The sequence below is a fragment of the Ictalurus punctatus genome, chromosome 11, assembly GCF_001660625.3.
Source record: "Ictalurus punctatus breed USDA103 chromosome 11, Coco_2.0, whole genome shotgun sequence".
Taxonomy (NCBI): domain Eukaryota; kingdom Metazoa; phylum Chordata; class Actinopteri; order Siluriformes; family Ictaluridae; genus Ictalurus; species Ictalurus punctatus.
The window spans coordinates 17,666,312-17,694,200 of NC_030426.2; the positions used below are offsets into that span (position 1 = coordinate 17,666,312).

The window sequence follows — 27,889 nt, forward strand, 5'->3', positions numbered from 1 at the left end:
GTCAACATTTAGCGTATGCATATAGCGTATACATGTTTTGGGGCTGGGCATTTCTTCTTCAAGAATAGTTGCTGACTTCATCAGGACCCTGTGTCTATTGACACAAAAGCAAGCACAGCAAGTTACAAAACAAAGACAGCTGGAAGTCAGCTGGACATGTACCCTTCAGCCACTGGCTCAGGAAACAACCATCATATAAAATATATCGACTTCCTCTGATGAAGACATAAAATTCGCTCATCTCTTGTATTCCTTTTAATAACTCCAATCTAAATGGCTCCCAAATACTTGTCAACTATTACATGCAATAAATTTTTTAAAAATTATTTTAAAACTCCAGCATATTCTCCAAACTAGTTTTAGTCCTTACAAAAGAATTGCATGCTTACCTAAAGAGCACCTCCTTCTTCAGTAGGTCACTCTTAAACAGTAATTCCATCAAAGCTGAAGAGCAAAGAGTCGTATAAAATAAAATGGGTCTGAACAGTTTTCAACAAGCCATGTTCAATCCAGGACCTACACAGTGACTATTCAGCCCATCAAACATCTTACTGCCTTTAAGCTGAGGTTGGAGCCATTTCACAGGCACCTGATTGTCACGGTGTCACAGGGATCAAAGTGCACACGAAACGAGCGACTTGAGACAGACTGAGTCGATTAGACGATGTGTGCGACCATCAGCCTTGGCATTGCAGCTGAAGCGACTTTGAAGCTGGAATTAACCCGGCAGAAGAAAGTCCCGTGTGACGTCTGGTGTATTACCAGTTAAAGCACACATCATGCCGGTAACCCCAGGGGAAGTGTCTCTCTTCAGATCACAGCCACTTTCTCATTTGCAAGAAGCACTTCTGCGAATCCAGAGTGAAGCAGCTTTCATTTCCGGACTGCTAGTGAAAACTACAAACACTGAGCTTTGTGGTTGTAAAACCCCACTGATGAGACGAGTATTCAATCCCGAGAAACAATGGCCCTTTTCTAGAGTGGGATTTACCGCTCCCTGCATGCTGCTGACGATGGAGAGCGAAAGAGAGAGGGAGAAAAAAAGTACGAGAGGTGGGGCATGGACAGGAAGCAAAACAGACAGAGCAAAGTACAGTTAGAAAGAGAAGTAAAGGAAAGGAAGATGCGTTAAGTAATTAGCAAGACTTGTAAAATAATCCTGGTTTTCAACGATGGCAACACACAATTCGGTTTTGTCTGAGCTTTCGTGGCTATTGTCAGCGTTTTTAAAACTTGGACCGCACGCAGCTGTCAAAGTTTTCCACAGTTTTATCGAATGCAACACTTTTGCTTGTTAGCAAACCTATATATAATTAGCTGCAGAATTATTGCCAAAGATCTCAATTTGAGGTCTGCAGAAGAAGGGAGCATTTTCATGTCACTAAACCTACTAATCTAAAATTAGATCCCACCTCCGGAATACAGAAAAGAAACTACGGGTGGGCGAGCTGGCAAAAATATATCGTATCACGATTTTTTTTTTCCTCAGGCTGACTCACAATTCACAATCTTAATCACATTTAATTTTCATGTTGGTATTTAGGACTATTTTGCAAGTAAATGAACATAGCAACCAAAAGTAATTCCCCTATAGCTCTAGCTCTATAAGGAAACATAACCTCAAAGAAAAAGACTAACAGAGACCACATACTGAACACATTAGTTGAGTTGATTTACATTTTATTTAACAATTTACAAACACAATTCATGTTTCATTGTTTTGGGATTTATTGCACTTCTCTTGGCATTCAGAGTACAGCTAGTTAGTAAAATATTTGTGACTCACGAAGCCATTATGAGGAACAACTATTTTAAGAAGTCGCTTAAAACCCTGTTTTGATGGGTATTATATCCTTGACCAATAAAATGCCATGGTCTCAGTCATGTTTCTCCAGCACCTGCTGGTTTTTCTCATAACGAGTGCTAATTCAAATGTATTTGTTTACTTCAGTGTTGTTTCTGGATGTAGCGCTGTTCACATGTGCTCCCTGTGTTATCTGGATTTCAGCACACTCTTTGGGGTGCTTTCTTGGTGGTTAAACAAATTCGTCTGTTTCCTCAAACGTACCGATCTTGCCAACTGTTTTCTTCCCCGCGTCCATTATGTAAAACCCATACAACACTTGCATATAACGGTTAAATTTTTTTAGGCACCAGCTCATCTGTGTTGTCAGCCAACTGACGAAATACATACAGTATCACAATACACAATAGCGTATATGGCATATCCATGAAGTACCTGATTTCTGGCTGCCTTTGCCAAGAAGTTGCAAATGGGTCAGGGTTGCATCTTCCAGCATTACAACGATCATACATCCAAATTAACACAAAAATGATTCAATGACCACAGAATCAAGCTTCTGATTTGGTCATACCAGTCCCCTGACCTAAACCCCATTGAAATCATGTGGACTGAGCTATAGAGGAGAATCCAACAGGCTTGTGAGATATTGATTTTTCCCTGCTTTAGCATTAAAAAAAAAATCTTACTGGCTCCCAAGTGGTGCAACAAAAGTGTTTGCCCTATTGTCCGGAGATCGCAAATTCGAATCATGACAATTCCAAAGCCAGCTGTGGCTGGGAGTTCAAGAGTGCTGTCGGGGAGGTAGGGGTGGCATACTCTCTCACCCTTATGAATCACAGAACCGCTTGCCAATCATAGGCACTGAAATGGGCGGATAGCACATTCCTCTTAGTGTGTTCCCTCGACACAGCATGAGCAGCAGTTCAAAGAGATGTGGTTGTCGTGCAAGTGACAGTCTTCAGCCTCCGGATTGGTAGCCGTTTTATGTTAGAGTGGGTGGGTTGTAACTGGCCAAAAAAATCCAGGTAAAATTGATTTCACTCATTTTCAGTGTGAAATCAATGTTACATTCAGGACATCTGAACTCGGAATGACGTCATTTTTTATCTTGGCGTGTTTCAGCTACAACATATGGGAAAAGAAAAAGAAAAAAAAAACGCATCCATGAAAGTGTTTTGTTTTGTTCGCCAGCTGACTTTTGTCAAACATTTTCAAAACAGTGAAATGACAGTATGGTCACCAACCCTGTTCCTGGAGATCTACCTTCCTGAAAACTTTAGCTCCAATCATAATCGTTTGGTGACCAGTGGCTAATATAACTAATATGTCTGTGTTGATTATTGAAAGTAAATAGTACCAGCAACACTTTTAAAGTCATGAACTGATTATTATAATTTACTGTTGATGGCGTGAGCAGCCAAGCGACATGACATCATACGCTGAACTCGGGGGTGAAGAGAGATTCCTGAACTTCCATGCAGATTATGCAGTTAACATGACGGGAAAACAAGAATTTTAATTCCTTGAAATACTCTTCAATATGCCTCTAATGATTACAGAACAGTATCAGCAGTTTACCATGATGCATACTTAGTTTTAGCATTTTTGTGGGTGGGGTGGAAGGAAAAATGACTCATGATGATTTCAGAGTAAGCCCAAATTTTGAAGAGGACACATGTACAATTGCAAATACTTCAGCAAAAGCAATTAGGTTAAAAGGAACATATGCATGTGAATCAGAGTGAAGTAAATAAGAAGTTATGCTGGATCAGTACCACAGTGTAAAGGGAATGTTTATGTCTTCCTGCCCTCTTTATAACCCTCAAGGCCTCAACACCACAGCTGTGCCAGAGCTAGTCTGGAGTGCATTTACACAGCTGTTTTGGAAGTGCGTGCTCGCACACACGCGCACACACACACACGCAGCAGGACTTCAATAGTACACTTAATGCTTTATAAACCAGGAGTACGGTTTCTTGTGTAAAAATAAATAAATAAACCCATGGTGGCATTGCAGATTAAAAATACCAAGCTGAACTAGTCTAAACACTTTTCATTATTTAACTAGGTGCACACATAGGTATTATATCTCTTTCCATAATCCAACAGACAACATTATGTATAAATGATCTTGTAACCTGGCTTTAACACTAACACAGGACATGACAGGGGAAACTAAGCTTAGCTCAGCACTTCTTAAAACATGGCTGGCATGATAAACAAGGGCTCCACACACTCTTATGGGAACTATCCGTTTCATACAGACACAGTGGTGAGAAATGAAGCTGCATCATTTCCTCTCATTTCCTTCATTGGTTCTAAGATTTTTTGAGAGAAGGCCAACAGTTACGCTCGTCAGAACTTCACTGTTTCACCGAGATGATGCTATTCAAATTTATCTATACAAAAACAAAAAAACCTTGAACGTTTATTATTCCATTTACTCATCTTACTTAAGTCTATCAAAACAAACATTTCCTAAACATTTAGATTTAAGGAAATCCCATCACCTGATTAAAAAAAAAATGGCTCTCGATTAACGCATTTAAGTTATTTTGCATGTAACTATTCAACAGTTTCAAATATGTAGTTATTGGAGTGACTGTTGCTCCTGACTCAACCTCACATGCCATTCAATACTGCACTACTGCGTGTTGAAAATGGTGGATGGTGCACAAGAAAACACTACTGCAGATTTAGAGGTCGACTGATCGTGGATTTTACTGATAACCGATAGTTTTTAAAATTGATACTGAATGAAAACAACACTCAAAGTAAAAATATTGCTGAACTTGATTACAAAAATAAACAGTACTGACTGTAACCTAAAAGAGTACGATACTTTTTTAAATGAAATAAATATCAATATATAAACGATTATTAAATATCAAAGTAAATAAAAATATACTATCCAAACTGAACCAAAAGTTAACAGTGCAAATAACAACAGTGACTACTTCTGCATGCACCTCCATATTAATTAACTTACTAATTAGTTAATTTTATAATAATTTAATATTTAAAAATTACATTTTAGAAATTGTATTATTTTACATTAATGATATTTTAAGGATATTTATGAATTAATATTCAAATTAGTATTGAGTCATGTAAATACCGCAATCCAATTTCCAGATTAGGATAATATTCTGATTCCCATCCTGGAATATGCCTGTTTTAATCGGAAATTTGTTGCATGTAAACACCTTATTCGGAAAATCCACTGAAAGGAGATATATGCACATGCTCAGTTTGCAGGGACTTGTGGGTGTGAACAGATGCTTAGCTGTAGGCTAGCTATTAAGGAATGGCAACTCAGCAATACTTACAACAACCATGTATACAGGAATATTCTGATGCCTGTATGCATATAAACATCGTATTCGGAATATGGCTGCAACACAAATATAGACCTTAAACAGAATTTGGTGTGCATGTATACGTAGTCAGTATTTTGTTTGAATAATTTAAAGAATGGATATTTAAAAAAAAAAAAAAAACATTTATTGCACTATTTGCTATAGATGGCACTGTTACAATTTTTGCACAACTTCGTGAACCCTTCTTTCTCAGCAGAGGAAATGAGGACCATGTCTTTCATGACATGAAATGCCACCGCGACCCAGAAATCAACTTGGGGTATTCTTCTCGATTCAGAATTCCTTCCGCGTTTACAGAATGACGTCAAATCAACGTGAATGCTCACAGCATCAGAAACAAAGAAACTTCCTACCTTTAAATGAGCTGTACTGTACGTACAAGTATTAGCTTTAGATTCGTCAACACACAGACATACTCATTCGTTAATTCTAGAACGCTGACCAAACAGTTGAGAAGGGTACGCCGCTCTCTCTCTTAATGTGGAGATAGGGTCCAGCTCTACACTGAACATTTATGATGGCGAAGATACCAACGTGCATGTAACACCAGTCCCATTCACAAAGCGGCAGATTTTCTCAGGATAAAATTACATTGTGAGTAAACAGCTTTTGGTTATGTCAAAATAACCACCACCTCCACGCTTCTGACAACTCTTTCAATCTTTATTTTAAAAAAAAAATACAATTGGAAAGTTCTATAAATTGATAAATCTACAAGTTGCAAGAGCGGGAATAAAAACACAAGCCTGTAGCAGATGAGTTTTCGTGTTTGGCATGATGACGTTTAATGTCCCCGACAACCACCGTAGTCCCATTTAGCCACTTGTTAGCAACCGTCTTTGTCAAGACACGCAAAAGCTTTTTTAAAAATCTTGAGTGGATTATTACTGATGTATGTTATGGCGTAGTATAAAACGGGAACATATCTTGAGCTTGTGTTAACCACAGACCTTATTTCAGGCATTTAACCAAAAAACCTATTTAAAAAAAAACAAAAAACACAATTGACTTTGGGACGATGGATGTCCAATACAAAGGGAAATAAAGTTGAGATCTCGAAAAAAATTAATTAATAATGCATGGCTGCTTAGGTCTTACGTAGGTGTGTGTTGCAATTTTCCATGGTCCCTGCTGGAGCTCCTGGGTGGAGGAACAGTCCTACAGAGCAGAGCGGTCACTATTATGAGGTTTGATGCTACAGTAATAAGCCACCTGGTGCTGATGCATTTAGCTGTGAGTGAGACATTCGGAAACTCAGCAGGTAAGCGACCAAGGCAACACTGAAGCATAATTACAGACAGATGCCACTGCGCTTCAGCAAATGATCACATGAACAAAGCCTGTGATTAAAGATAGGCAGTTTATCGCTCTGCAGGGACCCACACCTACACATCCAGCCCTGTACAGAAAAAAAACAGGAAACCTAGCTGAAGTTATTAGAAATACACGCTGAGCCTGACCCTGTTTCCAAAGCCAAGGGCATTGTGAGATATTTTCCAGTTCTGATAAGCAATCACAGCATGCTTTTGCTGTAGTAGGGAGATAAAGTGATTTCGATTGAGCCGAGTGCAAAACATTGACCAAGACAATAAAACAACAGCCGCTGCGGTTACTGAAACTTTAGACAAAGACGTGTGCATGAAGAAGTCCATCATTAATGCAGTACAATCTAACACTGTAGGTTCAAAGAGGATAAACAAGTCCTACATTCATAGAAGGTTTAAAGGAAAACTCCACCCTGAAACACATTAACTATGTTTAGATTAAAATATTTGGGATGTGTAGGTGGTAGATTGTCAGTTAGCGCTGAATGTTCACTATTCCCGTGAGAAGTCAGCAGTCGTCTACCGTTGATGTTAGCAGGAGGATACTGCTAGTGCATTCCTATTAAACATCAAGAAAGTCAGGTTTCACTGTTCGCTCGGAAAAACAAAAGAGCAAGTGCTTCTCTTCTCGGTCACCGATTTCCAACAACGTTCAAGGTCATATTAATTGGAAAGGCAACGCAGATGCAGTGGAGACAGCAAACACTCAATTCAATTCAATTCGATTTATAGCACTTTTAACAATGGACATTTTCACACGGCAGCTTTATAGAAATCTGTATAAATTTCTCTCTACATGGACTCAAAAGGTCCGTAATGCAATGCACTACACAATACAGTCAGAACAAAGTTACAGCAGAGACTCCGCTTGTCTAGTTAGTGATCTATGAGATGATGAGCACAAAAGCGTCGATGACGGTATTAGCACGAAATGTGAAGCTTTAGAACCTGATCTGTTTGAGTAGAGAGTACAGACGAGACGGGCTGCATCCAAAATCGCATACTGTGACATTATGATGAGATACAGTACGTACTGATCAGTGTGTGTGTAGTATGAATACAATCCGGATATATTGCATCCGCCATGTTGGCACTGTCATGTGACCTACAACTTTATAAGTGCAGATTGCCTTATGGGATAGTGCAGTGTCCATTGCTTCCACACCGCAGAATCGAGGCGGTAGGTCATCCGGGTATTTCTCGCCTACTGTTTAACGATTACTGAGAATTCGGACATACTTCTCTTTCGGCGTACTGCTTTCCGCCTACTGTATAGTAGGGGAGTAGGGATATTTGGACGCAGCCGAGGTGACTGATTTGAACAGGCTGAAGGACTAAAACGCTGCTGAATAACGCTCTTTACATAGAGATGATTATCACAGAAATTTAAAGAAAAAATGTTTTATTCAGAAACAAATGTCATCATTACTGAATGATGAAAGTCATTCAGGGGATTTTTATTTTATGCCAATGTTCAGTCAGGATGGATTACAAACAGACTACAGGGATATTTGGGCAAAGTCATGCCAGGTGATTAGGGAATTTTTTTTGGCTGTTGCACTGGTATAAAAAAATAAAAAATAAAAAAATCCCCCTGCTGGCTGTTATGGATTTTGCTCCAGCTGTCCAAATAAGCTCGACAATGGAAAAGCTGCTGCCTCAGAACATACACCTTTCAACAGATCGATATACACAAGAACAGTCTAGTGAACTTTCCCAGACATGAACACAGAAAAAACTACACTATACAAGTTTGACAGTCTATGTTTCAAGAGTAATGTTCGTCCAAACCATCACCCCTGAAGTAAATGAGGCTAATATGTGAGATAACACTGCAGTAGGAAGGTTTAGCCATCTGACACCAGCTAAATTAATCAATACGATGCCCGGCTCATCTTACAACTTGGCACCGTGCCAGGAAAACAAACTGGAGGTTGATTTACTAAAGGACATGCATTTTCATCGTTACAAATCTGCCATATCAGTTTAGCAGTGGATGTGTTACAGGGTAGTGGCACGACAGAGGAAAAATGCAAGTCCCAATTCCAGTCTGTCTTCGTTAGGCACTCGAGCAAGCCCTTTAATCCTCCACTTAACATTCTTGGATTGCATTCCGGCTCACTTATAAGTCAGTTTGGATAAAAATGTCTGGCAAATGAATAAATTTAGCTGACAGGCCTCTAATGAGAGTTAAATATGTGCTCTGAGAATGCTGACCAAAAACATCTCATGCGCTTTATAAATATTTCCTGAAACATAATCAGCATAGTACACTCTAGTACCTGAAGCACTGCCTGTACATTCTAGCATCAGACGCCTGGTCTTGGCTGAGAGGGATGGAACTTGATGTTGTAGGTTTGATGTATTGTGCGTTCAGAGATGCTTTTCTGATGACCGCTGATGTGAAAAGTCGTTCTTTGAGTTTCGTGACCTTCCTGTCAGCTCTAACCTGCCTGGCCATCCTCCTCTGACTGCTCACAGGTGTTTTTGCAAGCAAAACTAGTGCGCAATGAAGGCTTTTTGTTTTTCACACCTTTCTATTTAAACTCTACAGACTGTTGTGCATAAAACTCAGCAGGAAATCAGAAGTTCCTTAATTCTGAAATACTCGATCGAGCCCTGGGACGTGCGGTCATAGGAAAATAATATATTTGGGGTGGTAACGGCGAATGACTCTACTTTGTCTCAGACCACATCCCACTCACACACTGTGGATTATTCAGTCCCGTACAGGATTTCACAATTTATGGAGTTGTTTTTCTTTGTGTTTTTTTTTTTTTTTTTTTTACATGAATTGGCGAAATTGCAATTGCACAAAATTCTCATGTCTTCATGAAAATTGCGTTCGACACGTGAATTGACGGGGGCTTTGACTGAATGTGCATTGTGATAATGTCACATGACACATCTTGGCCCAAATGCACAGTAATTTCTGAAAAATTGCAAGCTCCTCCGAATACTGCGGCGTTGGAACGATTTTGCGTTCATTTCTGCGATCACAAAATCCTGGAAGGTCTGATTATTTTTTCCTGTAACACACCTTGTCTTGTTTTATTCCTCACTTAAATTATGTGAATTTTCACATTCTGAAGCGGCACTGCTCATGCCAATAATTTATTTCAGTCGAAAAACACGTGTGACACCTTGATGAAGGAGGTTTGCTGGAAATAGGGTGCTTTGATCGACGTGGCCCGATGTGCCATGTCTAACCCAGCTAACTGACAGAAAAAAAAAAACTGTCTGCAGTTATCACAGAAAGCACAGAGGTGCAATGTGTTCCCCGAGTTCAGATGCACAGCAGGACAGCCTTCTGTACAATCAGGGAGCAGCTCAGCCTGTCATCTCTCTTGCCGTCTCTCCTTGCCTTACGGTCAAGGGCCTCCAACACTTCCACAACACTGTATGTTGTATCCCCGTTCAACTAGGTTAACCTCACCCTGCTCATACATACACACACACCTACACACACTTAACCAAGCAAATGAAACAAACATTTTCTCCAGAGCTTGGATTCAAAACAAAGGGTCTTCCCACAAGGCCAGATGGCATTTGCGCCACGATTATGTGTGACTAAAGCTCTGATTTGCAGCTGCACTCTTTGTTACAGAATGAGCGAGTCTTCTATCATGCTGCGTTTGTTAACACTGTCCTCTGTTCAAATCTGCTGGATGCAGCAATGCCCTCCATCACAAGTGGAGTCTTAACCAAAATCCTCAGCATGGAGCAGAAATCCAGGGTGCACAGACAAGTCTCCCTGCATTGGTTTAAGAGTGAAGCAAAGACACCGGCAGAATACTAAATGAGGGAGCATGGTGAATATGAAGCCATTTCCAATGAAAGGCAAAGTACAGCACTAGGACAGTGGAATGAACAACGTGAGAATGGCCAAGGCATTTGTTTTAAGGGAAGCCAAGACTGGCAATGGACAATAACCAGCAGAACGGCACTAAAACCACCGATTTACATGGTATTCGTGCATAATTCTGGCTAGTGCTGAAATTTTAGATACATACATCACCACTTCTATAAATTTGTTCCGACAAAGCGGTGTTGCTCTTTTCCTCATCTGGCATGAATGAATGAATTTGCCTTCGCATTTCATGGTCACATGGCAAGGAGGTGTGCAAGAGAATTTCAATCAGCTCGCCCTGCCAGGCACACATTCAACTTGCATTGCAGAAGAGCGAGAGAGGGTGAGAAGGAGACCAACAAAGAATTCACACCGATATACACAGAAATAAGAGAGAAATAGTGAGAGAGAGAGATTAAATGACTATGAGCACATGGACACGTGCTTTAACCACACAGATAAGAGACACAAATTGATTCCAGGTGCTGCTTCTATTCGCATTAAGGATTCGCATTAAGATGCCTGGTAGTGGGTCTTGTTTAAAACACACACTCAAAGGCATTTGACTAGACAAGTACAGACAAGCCAAACTTTTCTGTGTGGTCTCCAACTGCTCTCCTTCAGACCACTAACACATCAGAGCCAAACTTCTAACACACACACACCGAGACAGACACACAGATCAATATGTTTAATCTCTGCCAACTCTTCTTTCCCTGCTTGGCTGAATAAGACAAGTCTGTTTCCTCTCTATTCCACATATAACCACTATGCACACACTTTATATGATGACAAATGCTCAAATTGACAAGGGATTAACTCTGCACTAAAGAGGATGAGCCCTCAAAGCAGACATGATCTGCAAAATCACACCAGAGCTTGGATTCAAGATGTGGAAAATCACCTCTCTTTCTATTCTATTCCCGAGTTTTCACACCAACAGAACACGTTAGGTCAGTCGGTACATCCATCCATCTTCCATACCGCTTATCCTACACAGGGTCGCACGGGGGAGCCTGAAGCCTATCCCCGGAAACTTGGGGCACAAGGTGGGGGACGCCCTGGACGGGGTGCGTACCCATCGCAGGGAACAATCGCACATACATTCATACATTACAGACAATTTGGAAATGCCAATCAGCCCACAATGCATGTCTTTGGAATTTTGGAAGAAACTAGAGTACCTAGAGGAAACCCCCAAAGCACAGGGAGAACATGCAAACTCTGTGCCACACATAGCAAAGGCAACCCCAAACCACGGAGGTGTGAAGCAAACGTGCTAACCACTAAGCCACCATCACCGAGCCCCACATATTTTAGGCTTACTTGTTTTTCAACTGAAGAGACCATTCAAGCAGGCTAAGAAGTATAAGAACTCAATAATAAATAACAACTTTCATGGTGTCTGCTTGTGATTTCAACCACTGCAATAAAAAAAATTTAAATCACAGAGCCCCTGGCAAAGTTGAACAGACACCTGGTTATCCCCAGACTGTACCTTCAGAGCCACGGATTTAAAGGATCAAGGTTTACTTCAGTCCTAGAACTGAGCCCAATCAACTTTTCCATCAGCTTCGCCATCTAACTTTCAAGAGACTAATGAGAACAGTGTGTTTTCAGAGAGCTGCTCTAATCTACAAGTTCAAGAACACAAGCTTACAAGTAAAAAAATAATAATAATAATAATAAACCTCATTAGGTGGTGGTTCCAGAGTCCCCGGTTCGATCTTGAGGCCAGGTTAGTGTCTGTGTGGATTTTTTTTGCGAAATTCTCCCCAGGTTCAGAGTTTTCTTCCCAAATCCCAAAAACATGCTGATCGATGGACCGGCTCCGCTAAATTGCCCTTGTGTGTGTGAATGAGTGTGTGAACTGTGTTCTGTGATGGTCTGGTATCCCATTCAGGGTGAATTCCTGCCTCACTTCTGCCTGCCTCAGTGTTCCTAGGACAGGCTCTTGATACACCTGACCAGGTTGTAAAGTGGTTAGTGAAGAAAATATATAGATATCCAACAGTTTGTATAGAAGACAGTAAACAGGCACAGACGAGCTAACCAGCAGATCTACATACAGTCAGATAAGACAGATACAGTATACACTGCATTGGTATACCCCAAGGACGAATGTGTGTATGGCAACAGCAACACACAAAACACTTTACATTGTCAAACGCTGGAATTAAGTGGAGTTAGTCAGTAATATAAGTATTAAACCTAACCAGCAAGTTACTTCAAGACCTTCAGCAGTCTCTTTTAGGCTTTAGATAACGTTCCCCAGTCCTGCTCTGTTGTTATTATCCCTGTGTCCTCACCATGTTAGTGTGTTTTCCGGCTTTAACACACCTTATTCAATGCAGCAAGTCCTGGAAAAACAACATATGAGGTTAAATGGGTGTGTTAAAGCAGGAAAAAAAACAACACTAAATAATAATGTAGTGAATGGGTAGTTCAGAGACAGTACATGAAAACACTGTGGATAAACACAGCACGTGAGATGTAAACACGCGTTAACTAAGGATGAAGCGAAGCAAAGCAAAGCGACGCTGCATCAGCTTTAAAGAGCAAGTTTAAAATAAAAATAAAGGAGCTCCTCCGTGCAACAACAGGCAGCCATGCACCTCCCTCTGAGCTACAACAGCACAGCCTTGCTAGGGGAAAAATCCAGCTCCAGCAGTTTTACCTTGGAAGCTTTTTGGTCAATCCTGTCCTTTAGCTAAACATTAACTTCCCGTGGAGCGAAGTGCACTGGCATTATCTCACGCAGGCGGTCGGACCGTGTGGGATTGCACCGTCCAAAACAACGTCAACGAGCGCGTTTCACACCGGGCACGGTTTCAACAATATCCATGGAGTTCAAGCAAGCTTGCTAGGCAGGAACCGGAGTGTGTATGTATGCGTACATGCACACACTGCGCCGACAAATGGGCCAGACACACGTCACTACGCTGGAGCTGACCGCGCATGCGCATCATGTTACATTCAAGACTAATGCTGCCATCTGCTGGGTGATTAAAGAGCTGAGGAAAATTATTGTACACAGTTACAGTAAACAAAGATTCCGTTAAAAAACAACAACAACAACAAAAAAAAAACAACAACAGCCATATACATGCACAGATTGTTGATCTTGCCTTGGGTTGAAGGTTGGGTTTAATTCTTTTTTAAAAATACAACTTTGACTTCAATGTAACCTCAAACTGGTATTAATATTGTACAACCCCAATTCCTAAAAAGTTGGGACCCTGTGTAAAATGTAAACAAAAGCAGAACACAACTTTTCCAGCCTTTTGTTGCCCCCCACCCGTCCCAACTTTTTTGAGACGTGTTGCAGCCATCAAATTCAAAATGATTTAATCATTTTTTTTCTTAAAATGGTGCGTTTTCTCAGTTTAAACATCTGATGTTTTCTATGTTCTGTTGTGAATAACATATGGGTTTATGAGATTTGCAAATCACTGGATTCTGTTATAATTTACATTTGACACAACATCCCAACTTTTTTGGAATTGGGGTTGTACATTGCTGTTGTCCTTATATACGCCTCAAACATTATATTTGTCCCTCTTCACATCCCAGGTCCACTTTAGTATAATAGATATTAAACTCATGTGATGAATTAGGTGTTACATGAGCATGTATGCTAAAATCTAGACGAATATAGAAGGGTAGAAACCCTGGACTGGGTAGCTCCAATATTTTCAACTGAATTACATAAAAAATTATCTTTTAACATTAACACACACTGACTTATCATTAATTTATCATCGTGGCCTCACAGCTCCAAGATCCCTGTTTTGATCCTGAGTTCAGTTTGCTGTCTATAGGGAGTTTGGTATGTTATTCCTTTGTCTATGTGGGGTTTTTTTCTGGGTTCTCTGGTTTCCTCCCACCTCCAAAAACATACCAGTAAGTGAATTGGCTACACTAAATGTTCCCCTAGGTGTGATTGAGCATGTGAATGTGTGTGTGCATGGTGCCCTGCAGTGTACTGGTGTCCCTTCCAGGGTGTATTCCCGCCTCATGACCAGTGTTCCCAGTAGTGGCTCCGGAATCACCAGGATCCTGACTTAGATAAAGCAGTTACTGAAGATAAATGAATAAATGTTGAATGAATGAATAAATGAATGAATGAATGAATTCACCTTTTCGTTTTTCATCTTTAAAGATCATTTTTTTTCATTCATTCATTCTTCGGGGTAGTCAATGTAATATTCAATATCTTCAGTAACTGAAGTTCTGTTCAGGGTTGCACTGGATCTGGAGCCTATCCCAGAAACACTGGGTGTAAGCGAGTAATGGGCACCATGAACACACACATTTACATGTAGGGGCAATTTAGAGTAGCCAATCTACATACTGGCATGTTTATGGACAGTGGGAGGAAACCAGAGAACCTGGAGGAAACCCATTTGGACATGGAGAAAACATGTGAAACTCCAAACAGACAGTGGCTTAGAATTCCAAAATTTAAGCATACACATTATGTTAATTGAGAAAATGGAAAAAGTTCCTCAAATGAAAGTGTCTATGCTAATTTCACTAAAAATGGACAAAATTAAGTATTGACAGCAATTAATAAGAGCAACATTATATACATTTTATATAGAATTATATAGAACCTATAGATAGAAAAGAAGATTTATATAATAAATCCTTTAAAATGTATGCTTCAGGCTTTAACCTAATCCTTCTGCAACCCATGCCTAGCTATAAAACATTTGGTGCTGTAGGGTCAGAAGCTGCTTCCCTTGTAATTTAGTTTTCCCTACAACTGTTAAACCTACACTTTAATTGATGTGTTGCATCATGTGTTAAAGAGCGGAAATGACTAATCTATGCTGCAGTGAGGACAAAGACAATGACAGTTGAGCTCCTCCACACTAGATACTTAGCAAGGAACTATCCAGCAGATTCAATCACTTTATGATGTTCATTCCCACCTATTTCAAATGCCGTGAGGATGCACTTTAGAGGTTGTCCTTCATCAACCTTAGCTTCAGTTCTCTGTCTAACTTAACAGTTGTGTTCAACCTGGGTTTAATTATTTTTTTAAGCTTAGACTTCAATACTACGTTAAACTGGCATTAATATATTGCTATTATCCTTCTCTATGCCTCACACTTTAGATAGTGGACGAAAAAAGTAGAATATAGCATAGCATATTGACCATTTATATTTATACATGTTATAAGGTGTATCAGGATTATGGTGTAAAATGTAGAAAAATTAGATTAGAAATCCACTTTCTTTAAGGAATCAAAACCTACATACTGGGGTGATTACTACTACATACTGGGGTGATTACTACATACTAGGTTACAAGCATATCAAATACAAGACTATCAAGTCTAATTACGGGACATGGTGGAGGGTGAGGGAGGATCTTACGATATATTTATACTAAATGATTAAGGATTGCACCCCTGTAAGCAGTACTGATAAATATATAGAGGGGAATGTCATCAGGAAAAAGATTCAGGTAAATCTTGAGACAGCCTGAATGTCCTAAGACATGTTTCCTGTTACTTAGTTTCTAGAATAAAAGCAAGATAATTCTACTTAGTGTATTTTTTTCTGAACTATTAGTAAAAATGAATAAAACAGCTTACCATAAAAAGGTAAACATTCCTTTAGATCTGCTACTTGTCGATACCTCTTACAAACGTATGATCAGTGACAGCTGTGATTTAGTTTTGGTGACTTAGGAAACCAACTTTTCTGGTTTTTCATGGAAGTGCTGACGTTGGTCTATTGGTGGTTATGATGATAGACACACCCTCTCTTTTCTAAAGAAGAATTAGTGACACAGCCTTATGACACTGTATGTTCATTTTGCGTGGCTGCTATTTCAAGCTCAGAAACAAGTAAAGAAGGAAGCTTTTTGCATATTTGTCTGCTCTAGGCTGTATGCTTTATGCCTGGGTGTATAATGATTGTGTAACCAAAATAATCCAAGGATCAGAAATAAACAGAAAAACTATAACAAAATTATAATCTTCTATTTTTGTATATTTGTCCATGTAATGTAATAAATGTTTTCCCACAATATGTCTGTGAGCTCACTGCAGTATAAGAGATTTTGAGAAGTTATGCACAATACTTTTCAAGCCCTAATATTAGAACAGTGACGCACTGGTCTAGCTTTTGGTAAGTAATTCCTACTCAGAAAAAAAGAAGCAAGATTAGCAAGCATAGATTGCCAAATATGAAACCAAAACTCTCTTATCAGAAATGTGCTTTAAGATCCCATTTATGATAAAGGTAAAGATAATGGAATAAAAAAAAAAATTACATAAACATCATAATCAAAATGTTCCTCTATTATTTTACACATAAACTGATATACTGTATGTATGTATATTCTGTGGTTTCATTAATGAAGTAGTATCCATAATTAAATTAAATAATTAAATATAAAACTTGTGTGCATAGATAAATATAACGTACATGAGTACATGTTTTAATGTAACAGTCTGTATGTTTAAATGTAACTGTGGGCACGGCTAAATGTAACAGCGTGTATGGTTAAATGTAACAGCGTGTATGGTTAAGTGTAACAGTGTGTATGGATAAATGTAACAGTGTATATGTTTAAATGTAACTGTGGGCACGGCTAAATGTAACAGCGTGTATGTTTAAATGTAACAGTGTGTATGGTTAAATGTAACAGTGTATATGGTTAAATGTAACAGTGTGTTTGGTTAACTGAATTGGGAAACGTACATTACCTTTGAGGCACCATCCTTCAAGGTCTCTGGCAGCCACTGGATTCTTCTTCGTGTAAAAGAAATCAGGTCTTCAGCCATCCAGTGATTGCTGGGGCCTGAGCACCGTCACCATCAAATATTGGTACCCTCTCCCACTTGTATCTTTAGCACCGGAACTGCGTATTGCACACAACCTGATTAGCATTAAATTTAAAATGATATAGTTTAATTTAGCAGTTATTTTCTGGCCTGATAAATGAAAGTCATAATATATTTTTTCAAAGCCCTTGCAGTGGAAAAAATATATTGCACTGGCTTCAGCTTGATTAGAATAAAAACCTTTTCCCACACCCTGGCCCTTTGCAGATAAGATAGGACACGCCTGGTCTAGAGAGATGGTCTAGAGCAGGGGTTCTCAAACCTGTCCTGGAGGACACCCAGCACTGCACATTTTGGATGTTTCCCTTATCTCCCTTATCCAATTCAGGTCGTGCAGGTCGTACTAATGAGCTGTTGAGATGAATCACGTTTGTTAGATGAGGGGGACAAAATGTGCAGTGCTGGGGGTATGATTGCTGGAAAAGATTATCTACAGGATCTCTTCTGCAGGAAGAGAAAATGAAATAATAAAAAAGAGAGAAAATGTGTTGCAGATAATAATGTACTGTAGGAAGGAAATGTAAACGTCCCTTGTGTGAACCATAAACGTGGTAATTATTTCCCCCAGTCCAATAGGAGGCGATCTACAACATTTGTCTCTGAATGAACGCTCTCGTCTCCTTCATATACCCTGCGCGTATGGTATTTACTGCGCATGCGCAGATTATTCTTCCTTTTTCCAGTGCAGCGGAGTCAATCCCTTGTGGTGTTTGACTCCTGGCTCCGGCTTCGGAGACTAAAAAGTCTGCAAAATGGTTGGTAAAAACACTAAATACGGTTCTTATAAGATTTCTCAACTGTCGCATGTTTGTGTTAAAGGTCATTGTTATGATTAAATCTCAAACACATGGCGGATGGAGTTAGATTTTGTTTTGCAAATCCCGGTGTTTCTCTCCTAACGTGGCCTAACGTGGCATGTTTCCAGCCTTTCCTGAGCCGAGATGTACAGCTGTATGTTTAATACTGCATGGGTTTATAAACTACACTTGTGGTAAACGTATATTAGGAGGAAATCGCACGTCGCAGGGTTAATTGTATTTAAAAGCAGCACAATTTATACCCCTGGAGGCTACATGCTAGCCCTGCTAACTGCAGTCCTGTGTGTTGCTGCCATGTTGAAGTTTTGATGCAGTGTGAGATGATGTGATGTAGATGCTCTGTGTGTATGTCAGACTCATGGTGCAACATTTCTTAACAGGGATTCGTAAAAGTAGTGAAGAACAAGGCCTATTTCAAGAGGTACCAGGTGAAGTTCAGGAGGAGGAGAGGTGAGACTTGTAAACTGGCTCTGTTTTTATATTAACAAACCCTTTTTTAAAAAAACAAACCAAACCTTGTTTTTGTGTACAAATATGTATATATTTTTTTCTTGTCACAGAGGGAAAAACTGACTACTTTGCCCGCAAACGCCTGGTCATCCAAGACAAGAACAAATATAACACACCCAAGTACAGGATGATTGTCCGCTTCTCCAACAGGGACATCGTCTGTCAGGTGAGTAACTGAACATCAGGAAAAGATGGCAGTGTTGTCATTTTGTGTCTTCAATGAACAGAGTGTTGTATTTTATTTTCAGTGAAAGACTAATCAGACAGGGTTTACGGGAAAACGTGGAAATACTGTGTGTTATTGGTTGACGGGTCTCTAGCTCAGTCAGTTAGTGTGAGTGGGGGGAATGGTGATATACTGATTATTTTCATTTATTTATTTATTTTAAAACCAATGGAGGGGTTTAAACTGAAATGCTAACATCATCTGATGCTGAGCAGGAAAGCAAAGTGTTTAAATGCCTATATGAGTTCCAAGTTATGTGAACATGATATAAGCAGAGCTTAAGGACAGCTAGCGTACTATACATGGAACTGTAGCAGCTAAAACCATACAATGATAGATTAGTTGTTCCTCCTCTTTGGCTAGGGACACCAGATTAGCCTAGTCTCATGTTAGACACAAGCCTAGTCTTGTTTTATGTTTTATTGGTCTGGTAGTCCTGCAAACGGTGATGACACTTGAGGCAAGTTTTATGATAAATTGGAGATGTTTAAATTTAGTGGAAGGAGTCTCCAGTGTCAGTAAGGGAAAAATGAGGCTGGAGATAGCTTCTATAACAAAAGTGATAACATGAACAAACTTGTTTTGCAGATGTTCCACAGTATTAAACGTGCTATACTAACTATAAATTGAAAAGGTATTATTCTGTTCTTTTAATAAATAAGTAACTTTAAGGCAGAGAAACATTTTTGGACATGTTGTTGTTGTTATTATTGGGAAATCACCTTTGTGATTTCCTGCATCACACCTCTCTGTTGATTGTTTTCCCATAACAGCATTCCCTCATAATTTATTACTTGAATGAATGTTGCAGACAGAAATAGCAGAGTGTGATTGTTTACACACCTTGGGGTTGGAATAGGCTTTGGGTTATAATGTGCAAACTTGGGATGTGTCTTCGTTAATTGCTCACAGCACATGTCCAGAGGCTCTGAGACGTCAGAGTGATTACAAGAACAACAGGAAATCGTGTGCTCAGTTAGCAGTCTAATATGATTAATATTGTCTAGGCCCCGCTCAGGTCCTGTGGAAGGGGTGTAGCTTGTTGCAGAAATGTGCGGTTCTTGTAGGACTGCATGCTCTGTCACAGTTTAATCATGATCAGGATTTTGGCTTTCTTCAGTGGTAATACATTATACATAATGGACTGTAATATAGGGGTGAGTAGCTAAATGTGAACGTGTTAAATCTTAAGCTCCCCAACTATGTATTCAGTTTTGGTTTTGTACCATGTGGATTTTTATGGGTTTATTTTCTGTGCAGTGTTTAAACGATGGCCTTAATTAATGCCTAAGGAGTAGTTTACAGGGTGTCCCAAAAGTCTCCGTACACAGGCCACTGTGGTTATCAGCACCACATCGGTTGTGCCTTTTGTCAGTGGATGTTCGTGGACGTCCACCTCTCGGTTGGTGTCAGTGTGTGTGTGAGAGATGTTTGCCATGTCCAACTCTTCATCTTAAGTCCAACTAAGTATGAAAAATTTTGGAAGACATTTTGCATTCCCCCCAATGTATGGAGACTTTTGGGACACCCTCTAGTTTTGTTTTAGAGGTTCATACACCTGGACATGAGTAATACAGGCTTCTAATGTACATTAAAATCAGTAAGGTGCCTTAAAACTATTTGGGTCCTAAATTGGTCCGATAATGACCGCATGATCACTTTCAAACTCCTCATCATGATTGCTTGTTATTCAACACCCTTTCCAGTGAAGAGAAATGTCCATTTACATAAAGTGTTGTGGTAAAGTGTTTGCTGTTCTCCAGTACTGCATGTTCAGTAGTTGGATGTTTCGGTAGCCATGGTGCATGTTGGTGTTTGCTTTAACTTGGATGGTGGCAGAAGTTTGAATCAGGCAGTGGTACTCTGTTTCAGTTAGGGAATCTGCCATGCTCTGCGCAGTCAGTGCCTGAAATGAACTTAGAGTCTGGATTCCCCCCTTAAATGCCTCGTGAGGGGAATTTTTTTTTTGGGTGGGGTAAGCATGCTCAGGACGAAGATATCCGATTTGGCAAAAACAAATTTCAATTCTTAGTTCATGGTTTTGTTCAAGACTTTCCCTGAGCAACTTTATACAAAGCTTCCATAATTTGTCTTTTCATCGCTTCACCATCGTAACTGTCAAAACATTAGCAGTTTTCATCTCTGTATTGATTTGAGAAACCTCCACTGCAGCGTTTGACCTTTCAGAATCAGTTGTCTCGTGTGACCTACAATCTGTGGACACAGAACATTAAAACTAACTACAGTGTTGGAGCTTTGTGATTATTGCTATTGTGTACATGTGTCCAGTGGTGTACATAAATGATTTTTAATTTGTTTTTGTTTCAGATTGCCTATGCCAAGATCGAGGGAGACATGATTGTCTGTGCAGCGTACTCCCATGAGCTCCCCAAGTATGGCGTCACTGTGGGTCTGACAAACTACGCAGCAGCGTACTGCACTGGTCTGCTCCTCGCCCGCAGGGTAAGACTCCAATGCACTGCCTACTCCTATTACTGCTTAGGGTTATAGGCTTTGGGTCATTCAGACGTTAGCCTTCAAACAGTTTAAGGGAGACGCATGTATTTGCCTCAAGTCCCATCACACAGGATGTGACAGAACAGTGTTTGTTGACAATGAGGTGTAACTGACCTTTTTAATTCGAGTTTGTGCATCAAAAGAAATCTGGTGTTTTCTCTCTGCGGGTAATTGGCTCATACCCACATCTTGGCTGTACCTTACTCTAAAAATTGGATTACCAACAGCTTCATTTCTGAATTGCTTAGTTTTCCAGACTTGTCCTTCGTCCTGCCTGCACAGGATTAGTGTTTCTGCATGACATCTGTGCTAATGCTTTTTCACATTTCCTCGGTGGTTCTGTGTGCAGGCCAAGTGAACTATGGAGGTGTTTTTCCCCTGTGAACCCGTATACATGGTGGTTTCATATGCATTAGTGGTTTGAACATGAAACATTATCGTATAATTTACAATTATATTTGTGCAGCATCACCCTCTTTTGGATTTTGAGATTTAAATGCAATAAGTCAAACATTTCTTTTTAACCTTTGAGGAGGAATCTGCAAAATCTGAACAGTTCATCTGGAAGAGAGTAAATTTTAGACCACTGCTACCTTGTTCAAAGTACAGTCAATAATTTGGTGTTAATCCTGCTTTTGATTTTCTGGGGTTTTTTTCCTCCTCCATCTTGCCACTTCACTGTGCTAACGTTTTTAACTCCCTTTGCTAGGTCTCTTCTCAAGCAATTGCTGCAGCAATATTCTTACAACTTTGACTTCATTATTCCCTTCACATTTAAAACCTTTCTCTTTAACTGTGGTTGAGTTTCTTTGTTTACAAACGTGTGAGAGAGAACAGGACATGGCTTCCCTCACTGCTGACTGTGGAAGTGCTACCCAGGTCATTTACAAACTTGGTCCTTGTGTACCAGCACAGATTAGTGATTTTTGTTTTTGTGCCTAATCTGATTTGATCCATTCTGCAATTATATTCTTTACCTTAAATATGACTTGCAGTGATGCAGGCCATGCATGCATTGACATGTATTGCTCTTATATTAGCTCACAGAACCTGTACTTCAAACTGTTTGTGGCTAAAAATGACCAACTTCACTGAGGATTTATTTATTTATTATTTTTAAAAAACTTTTTTCCTTTAGCTGCTGAACAAATTTGGGTTGGATAAGGTGTACGAGGGCCAGGTGGAGATCACCGGAGACGAGTTCAACGTGGAGAGCATTGATGACAAGCCCAGTGCCTTCACGTGCTACCTGGACGCTGGCCTTGCCAGAACCACCACTGGAAACAAAGTATTCGGAGCCCTTAAGGGAGCCGTAGACGGAGGACTGTCCATTCCTCACAGGTACATGATCTCGACCGCTCTCCTGCAACAGTGGTGACTTTTTTGTGTTTGCTTTGGTGTTTTATTAACATGGTGTTATTTCCCAGGCTCTTTTGTTAGACCTACTGCTGCTTGATGATGATTCCTTTCAAACTGAGCAAACTGTAGTTGGTCCTTCATTTGCACAGTTGATGTAGTTTCAAGACGGGACTGAAAGCAGCTTTAAGGCAAAGGAAAGTTTAATGGCTAAGCCATAAAAATGAGTAATTGTCAAAATGGAGCCATAAGTGGTCTCAGTTTTAGCAAAACAGCTATGACACTTGGATCCTCCTAACTTAGTCCTCTTCTTCCCCCGAATAGCAGTTAGTAAACACTGAATATGGCTGTGGTTCCTTTATCGACTGTAATGCTTCTCCCTTTTCTTTCTAGCACCAAGCGTTTCCCTGGCTATGATTCTGAAAGCAAAGAGTTCAACGCAGAGGTCCACCGCAAACACATTCTGGGCCTGAACGTGGCTGAATACATGCGTCTCTTGATTGAGGAGGATGAGGAGGCATACAAGAAACAGTTCTCTCGCTTCATCAAGAACGGCGTCACCCCTGACAGCGTAAGTGTTTTTAGACTGCACTTCTACAGCCCCATTTCTGAAAAAGTTGGGACAGTATGGAAAATGCAAAGTCATTTGAAAATGGAATTCCTCCTGTACTGTATATTAACACATTATTTGATGTTTTACTTTGTGCATAGAATTTATTTTGAAAATGTACTCGTTTAAAATTTTACTGCAGTACACTCCGAAAAAAAGTTGGGACTGTTGACCACTGTGTAACGTCACCCTTTCTTTTAATAACAGTTAACCAACTTCAGTGCCCAAACACTTAAGTTTCGCAAGTGGAATTTTCCCCATTCGTCCATTATGCCTTTCTTCAGCTGCGCAACTGTACAGGGCCTTCGTTGCGTTATTTTGCGCTTCATTATGTGCCACACATTCTCAGTCGGAGACAGGTCAGGACTGCAGGCAATGCTAGCACCTGCACTCTCTGCTTACGCAACTATGCGCTTGTAATTTGGGCAGAATGTGGTCTGGCGTTGTTCTCTGGATGGCAGCATATGCTCCAAAATGTGTACGTATCTTTCTGCATTAATAGTGCCCTCACAGATGTGCAAGTTACCCATGCCATGGGCACTGACACGCCCCCATACCATGACAGACACTGGCTTTTGGACCCGATGCTGATAACAGCTTGGATGGTCCTTTTCTTCTTTGGCCCGGAGAACATGACTGCTGTTTTGTCCAAAAACTATTTGAAATGTTGACTTGTCAGACCACAAAACACATTTCCACTATGCTACTGTCCATCTTGGATGAGACCGAGCCCAGAGAAGTCGGCGGTGCTTCTGGACAGTGTTGATGTATGGTTTCTGCTTTGCATAGTAAAGCCTTAATTTGCATCTGTGGATGCAGCGGCGAATGGTGTTGACTAACAAAGGTTTACCAAAATATTCCCGAGCCCATATCAAGATATTCATTACAGACTCATGCTGGTTTTTAAGACTGTGACGTCTGAGGGATTGGAGATCACGCGCACTCAGAAGTGGTTTTTGACATTGCCCTTTTGCGCACCGAGATTTGACCGGTTTCTTTGAATCTTTTCATTGTATTGTGCACTGTAGAAGGTGAAATGCCCAAAATCCTACTGATTTGTCTTTGGAGAATGTTGTTCTCAAAGTGTTGGATTATTCACTGACTTATCTTTTTGCACATTGGCAAGCCTCAATCCATCCTTGTTCTTGAAGGATTAGGCCTTTTTTGTAGGCTCCTTATATGCTGTGTTTAGACGATTGCTTCACCTGTTTCACATCACCACCTTAGTTCAACCTGTCACATTGCTATTAGTCTTAAATTGTCCCTGTCCCAGTTTTTTTGGAACAGGTTGCATGCATCAATTTCAAAATAAATGCTTCTTCAAAATACTATGCCGTTGATTAGGTAAAACCTCAAATACCTTGTTTTTGTTTTCATTATATACAAGTCAGAGTACATCTACAAATCACTCCCTTGTTTTTATTAGCATTTTCCATACTGTCCCAACTTTTTCAGAATTAAGGTAGTTGATTCTTAAACATAGTCACTTCCTGACATTGAAGCTATGAAAGGTGTGTTTCGCAAATGAAAGTGTTTAAAAACATTTTCCTTCCCCTGTAAGATTGAGGAAATGTACAAGAAGGCCCACGCAGCCATCCGTGAAAATCCAGTTCACGAAAAGAAGCCCAAGAGGGAGGTCAAGAAGAAGAGGTGTGTACCTTTTTTTTTTTTTTTTTTTTTTTTCTTTCTTTCTTTCTTTCTTTCTTTCTTTTTTTTCTTTTCTTTTTTTTTTTTTCTCTCCTTGTTTTGGTGTGGTGGTCCATTACTATTGTAAATCTGAGAACATCGCACAAGATCAGCTGCCCTGGGACACTTCTAGAGAATACTAATTGGTTATTCATTTGTACACTTGATTCTTTAAGGCGATGACTGTTGGATTGTTTTATATACAGGACATCTGTGGATTATTAAAATATATGGAAATGAATTTTGTGACATTTACAGTCTTGAATGATAACCACAGTTTGTAAACATGATCCACAGAAGTCTTAAATTCCTTAATTTTAGTAATTTGAAAATATTTGAAATGTTTCGAGCTCACACCAGAGGCTATTGTACTAGTTTTTTGGTGCTGCAAGAAAGTTTGGTTATGATTGCATTAGCTAACACGAATACTGCCAACAGCCACATCAACCGTTTCCCGACCGCTGATTTGGGCATGTCAATATTCCTGATTTACACAGTCCAAGTCTGTCGTGCTTCTGCTCGTGCTTCCTTCTCAGACTGTTGATTTTAATGAATCTACATGTATTGAGTTTGTGTTGTATGGTACTGTGTTGGAATTTTATTGGATTTTTACACTCACGCAGTGTTTACTTTAATGAGATTAACCTGCCTGATGTAGCCATTTAATGTTTGAGTTTCTTAATCTCGTTTCCTTTGAGTGAAATGAGAGCTGTATTATAGGTGAAGGTAAATGTATAGAGGTTTCATAATACTGCATTGTCCACACTTGTGTCTTTTGACTTATTTGTTTTATTTTATTTATTTATTTATTTTTTTACTATTACTATCAGAACATGGTTGCCATTGACCTGTCAAGACTGCTTTGTTTTGCATCTGTCAATGTTTAGCAATTACGGCACTAAATCAGAGTGGTGCTTGCTGTAGTCTGTAGTGTAGCAGCATGCTGGGAGTGTATGATCTAGTATTTAAGGTGGTTTTCACACTGGGTATGTTTGCTGAGGTCCAAATCAGCGTGATTGTTCCTGGTGCCATCAGTTGAACTCCGGTGCATTTGCGTTCACCTTATGTCATCACGAACAAGCATGGAGAACACAACGTGACTCACCATATATATTTTTTAAATTTTGGTGGAGGGATGTGCAGCAGTGGACATCTTCTGTGTCCCACTACGTTCCCGTGCCACTCATGGTACACGTGTTGTGGAAACTAATGTTGTCGTCGGCTAAAACACATGCCCTAGTTATTTTACTTCCTGAACAAGTGCGGACCTAAGCACTAGCTGCGTTCATGGGAATTGCGGCTCAGTTCCAGTGCAACCGGACTTGGGTGTGAGAGAGAGATATAACGATTATGTTTTAATTTAATTAAGTATTTATGCATTATGGATGCACAAAGCACTGATAATTAAATTACAGTCCTAATTCAATACTAAAATCTCACTTTCACTGCCCCTTACGGTTTGTTACTCACTGCCTTTAGGCATATTGTTTTACTTGCGTTTAATCGTACTGTTTAAATTAGACATTACAGATCTTAATCGCACACCCCAGGCTTATCACCATGTCTACACTGCGAGTGAGGAGCAATGTTTGGTGTAAAAGGTAACACTGACAAACAGTAAACGGAAGAAAGTCATTGTTGTTGACGCTGCGTATTCTACATCGCATTACATGTTTTATCATGTGCCATCAACTGGGAAACGGCTTATACTTCCGGTTAGTAAAAAACCACTAGTGTTCTATTCAAGATGATAGTACCTTTCTAAATGTCATACACTAGACTGTAGAGAACACCGTGCATTAATGTAAGTGTATGTTATTCGGGACACTGGTCTGTACTCTCGGATGTGTGTTTGGAACAGAAGTAACTCGATGAGTAAAGGTGCCCCATGCTGCCCAGTCAATAGAGATTTCGATTATCGTTTTTATCGATTAGTAGTTGCAGCTCTAGTATGAAAGCCTCCTCAGAATATGGAATAAAATCTGTTTTTGTTCCTCAGTGTTAAGGTTGTGTGCACGGTGTGTTATGATTGGGGTATTTACAAGCATTTGGTCCAGTATCATCCTAATGGGTGAGAACTTGGCGTGTAATACAGTTTGCGGTGTATTAATTTATTAATAAATTAATACACCGTGATAAAAAGTGATATTTAATCACTTCACAAGTTGTAGTTTCTGAATAATATTGATTTGAGCATTCAGGAAATTCCAGACTATACTCTCTGCTAGTTGTCTGTCAAATTCAGAAAAACTCAGTGTGCCTGCTTATACAATGTGTAGAACAAAGGTGTCCACTCTTATCTGCAAACGGGTGGTGTGGGTGCAGGTTTTCAGTCCAATCAGGCAGGAGCCATGTGGCTCAGGATTCCTGTGGCTTTTGCTTGGTTAGAATGAAAACCTGCACCCACACTCGCCCTTTCCGGGTAAGATTGGACACTCCTGGTGTAAAACCTACATAAATCTTGTGTATTTACACATCCACATTTTTGTACATTTGGAATGATCACCTTCCCTTGGACTTCAAATGGGAAGATTTTTGCTTTGCAAAGGTCCTGATATGCGTTGAATTTTCACTCCATCCATCCATCCCCTCAAAACTGGAGCAACACCTATTCAACATATCTTTTCTGCTTTAAGCACTGTGCAGATCTTGGTCATTACCTCAAAACTGGTGCTGTTCATGGATTGGTTAAATGTTTTAAAGCTGAGTTTTGCTTACTTGAATTTTTTTTTTTCTGACAGATGGAACCGTGCCAAGCTCACACTGGCCCAGAGGAAAGACCGCGTTGCTCAGAAGAAAGCCAGTTTCCTCCGTGCTCAGGCTGCAGAGGAGGATTAGAACACCCTCGTATGATTTTGCAGAATTTTGTTCTAATAAATCTATTGAAAAGCTCAACTCTGTTTCTACTGTATAAAAAGCAAGGTTTTAGTATGGGCTTCACACA

At 39.9% G+C, this 27,889-nt stretch overlaps 2 protein-coding genes and 1 non-coding gene across 8 annotated transcripts in view; 2 read left to right on the forward strand and 1 right to left on the reverse strand.

Annotated features, from left to right (window-relative positions):
• Positions 1-16,064, reverse strand: part of evi5b (ecotropic viral integration site 5b) — a 65,752-nt gene extending 49,688 nt beyond the window's left edge. For 3 of the 6 annotated variants that reach the window (XM_017479871.3, XM_017479867.3, XM_053683809.1), the window contains exon 1: positions 15,966-16,064. In XM_017479871.3, coding sequence (XP_017335360.1) covers positions 15,966-15,968 — 3 coding nt within the window. In that variant the 5' untranslated portion in view covers positions 15,969-16,064. Of the gene's footprint in view, positions 1-389; positions 1,037-12,668; positions 12,720-13,036; positions 13,259-15,965 lie in introns of those variants that run through there. The other 3 variants (XM_017479866.3, XM_017479869.3, XM_017479870.3) reach the window with 3 other exon arrangements.
• A 1,847-nt stretch (positions 16,065-17,911) lies between these two features.
• On the forward strand, positions 17,912-27,838 carry rpl5b (ribosomal protein L5b). The gene is given in 8 exon segments (NM_001200106.1): positions 17,912-17,977; positions 18,421-18,490; positions 18,601-18,716; positions 21,105-21,239; positions 22,432-22,634; positions 23,043-23,220; positions 24,821-24,909; positions 27,687-27,838. Coding segments are annotated over 8 exon segments (891 nt in total). The 5' UTR covers positions 17,912-17,974; the 3' UTR covers positions 27,784-27,838.
• Positions 22,744-22,834, forward strand: LOC124628683 (small nucleolar RNA SNORD21). Its single transcript, XR_006983295.1, has one exon. It is a non-coding gene; the product is annotated as a small nucleolar RNA SNORD21 (small nucleolar RNA).
• Positions 27,839-27,889: the final 51 nt, after the last annotated feature.